The following is a 12,083-nucleotide window of genomic DNA, read 5'->3' as shown; positions in this document are numbered from 1 at the left end:
GATTCCTCCTCCGAACACAAACCACAGTGACACACAGCCATACAAAAACCTGCCTTTGTTTCTTTGAACGTTGATGTCATTGAAACCTATTGGAGTCAATACCTCATAAATCCTGACCTCAACTGGGAAACAAATGAACACCTGGACAACAATCGTTGGTATTCTGAAGATTTGGTAGACAATAGTTCAACGGAGCATTATGGGAGGGAAAATAGAGCACGTACTTGGTTCCTGTTGGCTTTTATGACCACCGTTCACCAGCAGTGCAGGTCCTGAGGTATTCAACTGGACACGGTGCCTTTATCAATGGAAGCAACATGGATGAACCTTCTGAAATTGGATCTATGCATGTGGAAGAACCACAGAGTGGCATATCCAGTCTGAGAGACGTAGAATCTGTTTCTTCAGTGAAGTCTTCCTCAGACCTTTCTAGGCAGTGGTGTTTTGTCTTGTTCAGATAGCTTCTTAAAAATCCAATCGAATGTGCCAGGCCATTATCTGGGTGTGAATATGAACTGCCCCAGTTACCTGCTGGTTAACCCTTAGAGGGGTCAATGCTAATTAATTCAATAATGCACTGAGTGGCTGTTTATAGAAGATATAAGTCGACTTCATGTAATGTATAGGCGTCAAGGTATGTGTTTCCAGCAATGAATGGCACCGTTCCTAGAACTCATGGGAGGAAGACCAGTTGGCCTTGCTTTTATGGGATTTGGTTCATGATCCTTGTCCACCCTTCATTTCCATGTTCTACGAGCTCTGTTCAGCTGCGACTTCCATAGCCCACCACACATTGTAGCACTCGTATCAATAGACTTATGAGGAGATGACCAACAGGCCTCAAGTATAATGGATCCACTGGATTTGAATGGATGTCCATCTGTTCCAGGTCAGATAGGTTTCTGTAAAGTTCATTAGGATCTTTTACGGAAGAGCTACATGTGATTATCCCCAAAGCTAAGAAGGGGATGAAGGTGATGGAACAAACACCATGGAGATAGAGCCGGACGTGGCCCAAACTCCGTGAGATTCATTATCCATAATCTTAGCTGGAGTGTCCATAAATGGCCGCTGCGTCATGCTAATGTTTCTCGGAGAGAGTTTAGCTTTTTGATCAGTACTGATCTCCAGAATTGGTGATGTGTTTTGGCAGTTCTTGGTGCTGGTCTGAGGAATAGTTTGACGGGCCTCTACTCCATGTCATCACTGCCGTGGCAATGTTCTCACATGGAAGGTTCTCCTTGTGATCCCAAGAAGCCTGAGCTCTGGCTAAAACCCAGATGCCTATTCTGATCTTGTTTGTGTTAGTACATATTAGTACCATATTATTAGCACAATAATATACGTGTTATTGGAATCTGTTTCTTCATTGTCTTCTCCCCCCCCAGAAAGCATTCCATGATTGCTCCGCAATGCCTAGGTCTCAGGAAGCGATCTAGGATACATGTTGAATGTTATAGTTGTGTTAGGTGTAGGTGGTTATAGGTTTTGGGTGTGGTTTGAAAAGACGTATTTGACATATTGTAAGCCACCCAGAGTCTTTCCGGAGTTGGGTAGCTCTACCAAACACAGTAATCAATCAATTAACAGAGATCTAGACACCATACTTGCTGCTTCTTTCTGCTTGACATGTAGGACTAAGGAAAGAATGACAATCGTTCCTTAACTCATACACTGAGTGCCTGGTGTCAGTCCTTCCAGATAAGTCCATTCCGATTATCGGAATGTGTTTTAAAAGCCTGTAGTGGTCCAAATGGCAAGGTAATGAGCAACAGAGAGAAGAGTGGGACCACAGGTGAAAGTCTGAATGATGTGGTCAGCTAATTTATCAGGTTACGCTTGAAGGGAAAAATTAAGGCAGACTTAAGGAGTTGCAGACGAGACACAACCTGAAGGTAGAAGTTCAAAGAAAGTATGATCCAAACCGGATTTCTTTTGGTGCAAAGCTTACTTGAGATTGTTGAAGGGTGTATCCCACTGGTATTAAACCATGTGCAAATGTGAGTAGATCAATAGGTACCGCTTCGGCGGGAAGGTAACGGCGTTCTGTGTCGTCATGCTGGCCGCATGACCCGGAAGTGTCCTATGGACAACGCCGGCTCCAAGGCTTAGAAACGGAGATGAGCACCACCCCCTATAGTCGGACTCGACTGGACTTTACGTCAAGGGAAACCTTTACCTTTACCTATCCCCCCCTTTGTTTAGGAGAAATGCAATGCATTCCATTTAGAAGCTGGACCAAGGCTTAGAGTGTGTGAGATCACTCAAAGAAGCTCCAGGAACACCTTCTTACCTGCATCTTCTGGAAAATCTGGAACCAGAACTAAATGGGCTTTGGTACTTCAGGTTGCCTCGTAGGCTTGTATCTTACGTTGGATCTGGTGGGCCATTGAGAAAGAGGGTGCTGAATGACAGAGGCCCCTACATTGATCGAGCAGAATTCTGTGTGTATTCTCAACATAATTTGGTCAAAACCACAGCAGAAATGAAATACACCCATCTTTATGAATCTTCTCATTGTAGAAGCTTAAAGACAAAGGGAGGGGGATAGATTTCAAGGGGCGAAATGATACCGGATGATACTGCAGGACTTCACAATTAGAACAGAACGTTAGAATCTAGTAATGACCGGAGATTGAGTGTCAGAGCAAAATGTCCCCTTTCATTCAACCCTACCTTTCTATCTGATGGAGCACTGGCTAGAATTATTGGAATGGCCACTGTGGTCAAATATTTCCCCAAATCTGCTACCATTACGACTGGAGAACAAGGCATTTCCCTTTCAAACTTGAGAAGAATTTAGATGCGTGAGTTCATAAATATGCTATGAATTTATTGCCACACCCACAGAGGCATCCGGAACCGGATGACGCTATTTGACATTCTCAAGCCTTACTTTTCTGGTACTGCGACTGGTTAACTGTGAAATAGGATCTTGGTGACAGAGCGCTTTTCCTCTGAGACAGGAAAGTTTATATAGCTTTGTATTCTTGATCGATTTGGGAGAACCACCGCAGAAATGAAATACATCCATCTTTATTAATGTGCTAACAGTAGATTCTAAGAGGTCAAGTGGGGGTGGGGATCGATTTCAGGGGGTGGAGGCATGGGGAGGATGCAGGAGCGTAACTAAAGGAGACAGAAGTAGACGTCATTGATCGAGCTAAGACCAATGAAGGAGAGCCATGGAGGAGGGGCTCTTTCCTGCTGCCCGACGGCAGGACAGGGATTCACGACTGCATTAACAACTTCCCGATGGTGACACCGACTTGCTGAAGGTCTTTCCTTCGTGTGTCACTTCACAGGTGTAAGTTGCATGCTTTCCATAGTCAGCTGCGGGCATGTTCAGGTAGCTGCTGGCAACATAGCTGCTGCCCTGTTTGGTGGCTTTGGTTGTCTCCACTCCAGCTGTGATCGGCTTATCATCAGCCTTCCATCCTACGGTGATAACAGACGGGTAGAAGCCGCTTACGAGACACGACAAGGTGGCCTGCTGGCTTTCCACCTCCTCCTGGGAAGGACCAAAGAGTCGCACTTGAGGAGGCACTGTGGGCTGACCTGGAAGAGAGGAAGATCTCATGAAGTCTCACACGGAACCCTCAAACTTTAACAGAGCACTGGTAGAAGAAGAGGACTGGTAACATGGACACCTAGTCTGCCTCCTCCGGACTCCGGGGGAGGGAGTGGGGAAGCAGATACCTCAAGGCAGAATTTCTCAGAAGACTAGATTGGCAAGACAGTCCGGTTCATAAGAGGTGCTCTTCAGGGGGAGAAAAAGACGGTTGGAGAGCTAGAGGGGAGGCTGGGACCACTTCGGTTGTATTCCGAAGGTAATTCTGATACCACAAATGGATTCCCATGAAGTGTTTGGTCCTGGAGCATAAACACAATTCCGATTTTACTTTTCTCTTCCAATTCTCTAAGAAGAATGTTTGGAAGAGCAATATTTTTCTGATTATTTCAACACTGTTTACGCAGCACTTACCGTATTTTTCTATGCGTTTCTGTAGCAGACAAAGAAGAATGTCTCAACAGAACATCTGGGCAAGAGTGAGCCATTAGGAAACGTCCCTGCAGCTTTCTGGGCAAGATTGGAGAAGTGGTTTGCCATTGCCTCCTTCCCAGGGCTGAGAGAGAGCGACTGGCCAAGGTCGCCCAGCTGGCTTTGTGCCCACAGGGGGACTAGAACTCACCGTCTCCCAGTTTCTAACCTGGTGCCTTAACCACTACCCGAACTATTTATTAGCAATGTTGAATTAATCTTGTATCTACCAGGCCAGGAGAAATTGACCTCCCCAAAATAGCTGGGCCCAGAACGAAGAGGTTTTGTGAAACAAAGCCAATAATAATTCTCATGTTAGAGATCCAGTTTGGCTCTCTAACATTAGAATTGTTTTTTGGCGCCATTTTTTGGTGTGGTGGTTACGGCATCAGGCTAGAAACCGGGAGACTGTGAGTTCTAGTCCTGCCTTAGGCACGAAGCCAACTGGTTGATTTTGGGCCAGTCCCTCTCTCTCAGCCCTAGGAAGAAGCAGGGAAAGGCAAACCACTTTTGCAAATCTTGCCAAGAAAACTTCAGCAACTTGTCCAGGCAGTTGCCTGGAGACGACACTGACTTTAAGACACCAACAATAAAATAATAAAAAAATTCTAATGTAATTTAAAGTTAAAACTTAAAAAAAACCCTCAGTTAAACATGTACACTAACTTGTTTAACTTAGTTTTTTCCCTGTATTTAATGAACCCTGCCATTTTAAAAGTCACATTTCAGTGATGAATATGGTTTGGTTTGGGAATATACTGAAGACTTGAGAGGAAAGCTGCCTCAAAATGCCGTTTTGGCCCTTCTGATATTAACTTGAACCATTACTAGTACAGCATTGAGAAGTCTAACTTTTCAGTTTTACTTAAGCTGTAGCAATCAAGTTAGGATCTTATTCTGTGTTGGTACCCATAGCCCAGTCTTGATGAAATGTTCAGAATTTCATTCTGATCTCCTTATTCCATGTCAAGGGATTGGAAGGATGTGCATGCCATGCACACCACCCAAAGCCCTCTTGCAGTTTCTCTCTGAAAGGCACCTTACTCTTTTGAGGAGGTGAGACATTTTTCCCACTCAGCTGATCCGTTCCTTAAGGGCCCCGGATCAAGTTATTTTTGAAAGAAATGTTTTGGATTTAAATTTCGTATCATTTGTTTAAGACATGCAGGAGAAAAATAGCAGCATTCTGAATGTCTGGAACACGGACAACACGAACTGATCTAGCCCATTAGTTGCGTCTCACATTACTTATTTCTGTTAAATCTTTTGAATCGATATACTTCTACAATGCTGGTGCCTGTCTGTTTGTAACCTTTAAGCAGGCAAGACGGTGTGTCATACGCCAACAATTGTTGAAGCCAGGAACCTCAAATGGGCCAACTTAGAGAACGCATCGAAAATCCAGGGCCCGTGACTCCCATGGAACTAAAATTGGGAAAATTTTATAAAAGATTTGAGGACATAAAATAAAAATTACCCTAAAACAGCTCCTGATGTTTGACTGTGCTACACCGTTCAATATAGATGACATGGGCTATTTTCAAAGCAGATACTTCTCTGAATAAATCCCTGAATTTTTGAGATCTTTTCCAGTGGAGGCAGGACGTTAGAAGCTCTGCCACTGTTGAAGGCATGAGGAATCCGGTAAGGAAATATCCCTGAAGGGATGACCCAACGGGTCACGGGGTGTCTGGTATAAGGCTCATCCCAATGCCTACATTTCTGGGAGAGGAAACAAGGATTCTGGTTTGCTATGAAGGTGGTGGATGTTATTATAGACAAATGGTATAGTCCTCTCTGAATCTGTAGCTGGTTCCTCCTTCATACCCAGTCCTCTGATGCACACAATCCTAGGGTGCTGACACCTAAGGCTAGAACATTTCCCCAAGATTACTTTGGTGGGAGAATCGAATTTTCTTTCTGGAAGGTGGGGCTGCCTAATGTGGGTACCCACCTCCACAGCTCTAATCTGTGGGAGATGCTGGGGTGGATCCCTTCTCAATCAAAGGGAGATGACTGCCCAGAGTCCATTGGAGCTGTGGGGCTATAGTAAATTTGGATAAATTAAATAAAAATAATTTTTAAAAAACCCAAGAAGCCATCAGGATACGAAATAAAGATTTGCCTCCCTGCTTTGATTGATTGTGGCCTTTGGAACGAATGATGCATTGTTATCAGACGCTGCAACTCTTCTATGTAATTTTGAGGATGTAAGATTACACAAAATTGTCCCCAATACTTGGGACCCTCCTCTGCATTATCTATCAACAGCTCTGAGAAGATGGAGTCTTTGGGTTAGGAACTGCACAAGCAATGCATCGTATTGATGGTCTATCATACTTGGCTTGCTTAATTCTGCCTGGAAAATCTAAGCATGGAATGCCAAGCTCAAACCTTTCTTTCATCTGACAGTCCCATTGAGTTCCATCCAAGAGAACACAATGAAAATTAGCCTCTCCATCAGCCCTTAATGCACAGGAAAATTAGGTCCGAGAATAAAAGTAGCCATAGATGAGATTTCTCAAGATCTCGTTGACCCTGACCCTGAAGTTTCCCCAGTGTATCCGGGGAAGAGGGAAGATCGGATAATACGGACTTGAATCAGCCCCTTTTGACCAAGGCTAAATATTTCATTCTGATTGGAAGAAATCATTGTTGATTAATCAAAAGCAACCCTAGAATCAAGTGGCATGCAGTCAGAGTAGGAAAAGAAGGGCAAAACAACAAAAAAGCGAAAAGATCACACGTAGAAAGAAAGATTTGGGATCAATTAATTGACTTACCTATGACGGTTAGACGGATTCCTCCTCCGAACACAAACCACAGTGACACACAGCCATACAAAAACCTGCCTTTGTTTCTTTGAACGTTGATGTCATTGAAACCTATTGGAGTCAATACCTCATAAATCCTGACCTCAACTGGGAAACAAATGAACACCTGGACAACAATCGTTGGTATTCTGAAGATTTGGTAGACAATAGTTCAACGGAGCATTATGGGAGGGAAAATAGAGCACGTACTTGGTTCCTGTTGGCTTTTATGACCACCGTTCACCAGCAGTGCAGGTCCTGAGGTATTCAACTGGACACGGTGCCTTTATCAATGGAAGCAACATGGATGAACCTTCTGAAATTGGATCTATGCATGTGGAAGAACCACAGAGTGGCATATCCAGTCTGAGAGACGTAGAATCTGTTTCTTCAGTGAAGTCTTCCTCAGACCTTTCTAGGCAGTGGTGTTTTGTCTTGTTCAGATAGCTTCTTAAAAATCCAATCGAATGTGCCAGGCCATTATCTGGGTGTGAATATGAACTGCCCCAGTTACCTGCTGGTTAACCCTTAGAGGGGTCAATGCTAATTAATTCAATAATGCACTGAGTGGCTGTTTATAGAAGATATAAGTCGACTTCATGTAATGTATAGGCGTCAAGGTATGTGTTTCCAGCAATGAATGGCACCGTTCCTAGAACTCATGGGAGGAAGACCAGTTGGCCTTGCTTTTATGGGATTTGGTTCATGATCCTTGTCCACCCTTCATTTCCATGTTCTACGAGCTCTGTTCAGCTGCGACTTCCATAGCCCACCACACATTGTAGCACTCGTATCAATAGACTTATGAGGAGATGACCAACAGGCCTCAAGTATAATGGATCCACTGGATTTGAATGGATGTCCATCTGTTCCAGGTCAGATAGGTTTCTGTAAAGTTCATTAGGATCTTTTACGGAAGAGCTACATGTGATTATCCCCAAAGCTAAGAAGGGGATGAAGGTGATGGAACAAACACCATGGAGATAGAGCCGGACGTGGCCCAAACTCCGTGAGATTCATTATCCATAATCTTAGCTGGAGTGTCCATAAATGGCCGCTGCGTCATGCTAATGTTTCTCGGAGAGAGTTTAGCTTTTTGATCAGTACTGATCTCCAGAATTGGTGATGTGTTTTGGCAGTTCTTGGTGCTGGTCTGAGGAATAGTTTGACGGGCCTCTACTCCATGTCATCACTGCCATGGCAATGTTCTCACATGGAAGATTCTCCTTGTGATCCCAAGAAGCCTGAGCTCTGGCTAAAACCCAGATGCCTATTCTGATCTTGTTTGTGTTAGTACATATTAGTACCATATTATTAGCACAATAATATACGTGTTATTGGAATCTGTTTCTTCATTGTCTTCTCCCCCCCCAGAAAGCATTCCATGATTGCTCCGCAATGCCTAGGTCTCAGGAAGCGATCTAGGATACATGTTGAATGTTATAGTTGCTGTTAGGTGTAGGTGGTTATAGGTTTTGGGTGTGGTTTGAAAAGACGTATTTGACATATTGTAAGCCACCCAGAGTCTTTCCGGAGTTGGGTAGCTCTACCAAACACAGTAATCAATCAATTAACAGAGATCTAGACACCATACTTGCTGCTTCTTTCTGCTTGACATGTAGGACTAAGGAAAGAATGACAATCGTTCCTTAACTCATACACTGAGTGCCTGGTGTCAGTCCTTCCAGATAAGTCCATTCCGATTATCGGAATGTGTTTTAAAAGCCTGTAGTGGTCCAAATGGCAAGGTAATGAGCAACAGAGAGAAGAGTGGGACCACAGGTGAAAGTCTGAATGATGTGGTCAGCTAATTTATCAGGTTACGCTTGAAGGGAAAAATTAAGGCAGACTTAAGGAGTTGCAGACGAGACACAACCTGAAGGTAGAAGTTCAAAGAAAGTATGATCCAAACCGGATTTCTTTTGGTGCAAAGCTTACTTGAGATTGTTGAAGGGTGTATCCCACTGGTATTAAACCATGTGCAAATGTGAGTAGATCAATAGGTACCGCTTCGGCGGGAAGGTAACGGCGTTCTGTGTCGTCATGCTGGCCGCATGACCCGGAAGTGTCCTATGGACAACGCCGGCTCCAAGGCTTAGAAACGGAGATGAGCACCACCCCCTATAGTCGGACTCGACTGGACTTTACGTCAAGGGAAACCTTTACCTTTACCTATCCCCCCCTTTGTTTAGGAGAAATGCAATGCATTCCATTTAGAAGCTGGACCAAGGCTTAGAGTGTGTGAGATCACTCAAAGAAGCTCCAGGAACACCTTCTTACCTGCATCTTCTGGAAAATCTGGAACCAGAACTAAATGGGCTTTGGTACTTCAGGTTGCCTCGTAGGCTTGTATCTTACGTTGGATCTGGTGGGCCATTGAGAAAGAGGGTGCTGAATGACAGAGGCCCCTACATTGATCGAGCAGAATTCTGTGTGTATTCTCAACATAATTTGGTCAAAACCACAGCAGAAATGAAATACACCCATCTTTATGAATCTTCTCATTGTAGAAGCTTAAAGACAAAGGGAGAGGGATAGATTTCAATGGGGGAAATGATACTGGATGATACTGCAGGACTTCACAATTAGAACAGAATGTTAGAATCTAGTGATGACCGGAGATTGAGTGTCAGAGCAAAATGTCCCCTTTCATTCAACCCTACCTTTCTATCTGATGGAGCACTGGCTAGAATGATTGGAACGGCCACTGTGGTCCCATATTTCCCCAAATCTGCTACCATTATGACTGGAGAACAAGGCATTTCCCTTTCAAACTTGAGAAGAATTTAGATGCGTGAGTTCATAAATATGCTATGAATTTATTGCCACACCCACAGAGGCATCCGGAACCTGATGACGCTATTTGACATTCTCAAGCCTTACTTTTCTGGTACTGCGACTGGTTAACTGTGAAATAGGATCTTGGTGACAGAGCGCTTTTCCTCTGAGACAGGAAAGTTTATATAGCTTTGTATTCTTGATCGATTTGGGAGAACCACCGCAGAAATGAAATACATCCATCTTTATTAATGTGCTAACAGTAGATTCTAAGAGGTCAAGTGGGGGTGGGGATCGATTTCAGGGGGTGGAGGCATGGGGAGGATGCAGGAGCGTAACTAAAGGAGACAGAAGTAGACGTCATTGATCGAGCTAAGACCAATGAAGGAGAGCCATGGAGGAGGGGCTCTTTCCTGCTGCCCGACGGCAGGACAGGGATTCACGACTGCATTAACAACTTCCCGATGGTGACACCGACTTGCTGAAGGTCTTTCCTTCGTGTGTCACTTCACAGGTGTAAGTTGCATGCTTTCCATAGTCAGCTGCGGGCATGTTCAGGTAGCTGCTGGCAACATAGCTGCTGCCCTGTTTGGTGGCTTTGGTTGTCTCCACTCCAGCTGTGATCGGCTTATCATCAGCCTTCCATCCTACGGTGATAACAGACGGGTAGAAGCCGCTTACGAGACACGACAAGGTGGCCTGCTGGCTTTCCACCTCCTCCTGGGAAGGACCAAAGAGTCGCACTTGAGGAGGCACTGTGGGCTGACCTGGAAGAGAGGAAGATCTCATGAAGTCTCACACGGAACCCTCAAACTTTAACAGAGCACTGGTAGAAGAAGAGGACTGGTAACATGGACACCTAGTCTGCCTCCTCCGGACTCCGGGGGAGGGAGTGGGGAAGCAGATACCTCAAGGCAGAATTTCTCAGAAGACTAGATTGGCAAGACAGTCCGGTTCATAAGAGGTGCTCTTCAGGGGGAGAAAAAGGCGGTTGGAGAGCTAGAGGGGAGGTTGGGGCCACTTCGGTTGTATTCCGAAGGTAATTCTGATACCACAAATGGATTCCCATGAAGTGTTTGGTCCTGGAGCATAAACACAATTCCGATTTTACTTCCCACTTCCAATTCTCTAAGAAGAACGTTTGGAAGAGCAATATTTTTCTGATTAGTTGAACATTGTTTACGCAGCACTTACCGTATTTTTCTATGCGTTTCTGTAGCAGACAAAGAAGAATGTCTCAACAGAACATCTGGGCAAGAGTGAGCCATTAGGAAACGTCCCTGCAGCTTTCTGGGCAAGATTGGAGAAGTGGTTTGCCATTGCCTCCTTCCCAGGGCTGAGAGAGAGCGACTGGCCAAGGTCGCCCAGCTGGCTTTGTGCCCACAGGGGGACTAGAACTCACCGTCTCCCAGTTTCTAGCCTGGCGCCTTAACCACTACCTCAATTATGAATTAGTAATGCTTCACTCATCTTGTATCTACCAGGCCAGGAAAAATGGGAAACTCACTGCCTATTCTATACTCAGATCCAACCCCCTGCCTGCCCCCACAGCCGGTTTCTCTCCCTTTGTGTGTGAGTTTCAGAGAGAGAGAGAATGAGAGAAATAAATCATTTTGAGTCCCTGAGCCTAAGGATGTTCGTTGTCAGTGATGGGACAGTCTACGACGTGAGCTCCTATCCAGAATCCTGTATCGTTTTCCTGGGAAAAAATATCTTTATGCACAAAAGAATTATAGGGCAGAAACAGAGTTGAGTTTCAAGGAATGTATCCTTCTCTTTGACTTCAACCCAGCTTTCGAAGAGTCTTTAACCTCGGTGCAAAAGGAAGTGCGGTCGACCCTCCTAACCCTGCTTTCTTTTGACATTTTGTGGAAAAGGCCTTACAGATCTCCAGTTGGTGTTGGATTCCAACTGGATGAGACAGGACTAAAAACTTATTCTGTGTTGGTTGGAGAAGTGGTTTGCCATTTTCTCCTTCCCAGGGCTGAGAGAGAGCGACTGGCCAAGGTCACCCAGCTGTCTTTGTGCCCACAGTGGGACTAGAACTCACCGTCTCCCAGTTTCTAACCTGGTGCCTTAACCACTACCCGAACTATTTATTAGCAATGTTGAATTAATCTTGTATCTACCAGGCCAGGAGAAATTGACCTCCCCAAAATAGCTGGGCCCAGAACGAAGAGGTTTTGTGAAACAAAGCCAATAATAATTCTCATGTTAGAGATCCAGTTTGGCTCTCTAACATTAGAATTGTTTTTTGGCGCCATTTTTTGGTGTAATGGTTACGGCATCAGGCTAGAAACCGGGAGACTGTGAGTTCTAGTCCTGCCTTAGGCACGAAGCCAACTGGTTGATTTTGGGCCAGTCCCTCTCTCTCAGCCCTAGGAAGAAGCAGGCAAAGGCAAACCACTTTTGCAAATCTTGCCAAGAAAACTTCAGCAACTTGTCCAGGC

At 44.8% G+C, this 12,083-nt stretch overlaps 1 gene segment (V, D, J or C); it reads right to left on the bottom strand.

The window, feature by feature from the left end:
- The window catches only part of LOC134505916 (Ig mu chain C region membrane-bound form-like), a 35,800-nt gene that overhangs the window by 10,442 nt on the left and 13,275 nt on the right, over window positions 1–12,083 (bottom strand). The window contains 4 exon segments of the C gene segment in view: window positions 3,266–3,558; window positions 3,986–4,004; window positions 10,108–10,400; window positions 10,828–10,846. Coding sequence covers window positions 3,266–3,558; window positions 3,986–4,004; window positions 10,108–10,400; window positions 10,828–10,846 — 624 coding nt within the window.

Source organism: Candoia aspera, chromosome 15 (assembly GCF_035149785.1).
Source record: "Candoia aspera isolate rCanAsp1 chromosome 15, rCanAsp1.hap2, whole genome shotgun sequence".
In the NCBI taxonomy this organism is placed as follows: domain Eukaryota; kingdom Metazoa; phylum Chordata; class Lepidosauria; order Squamata; family Boidae; genus Candoia; species Candoia aspera.
This window is presented reverse-complemented; position numbering and strand designations above follow the sequence as displayed.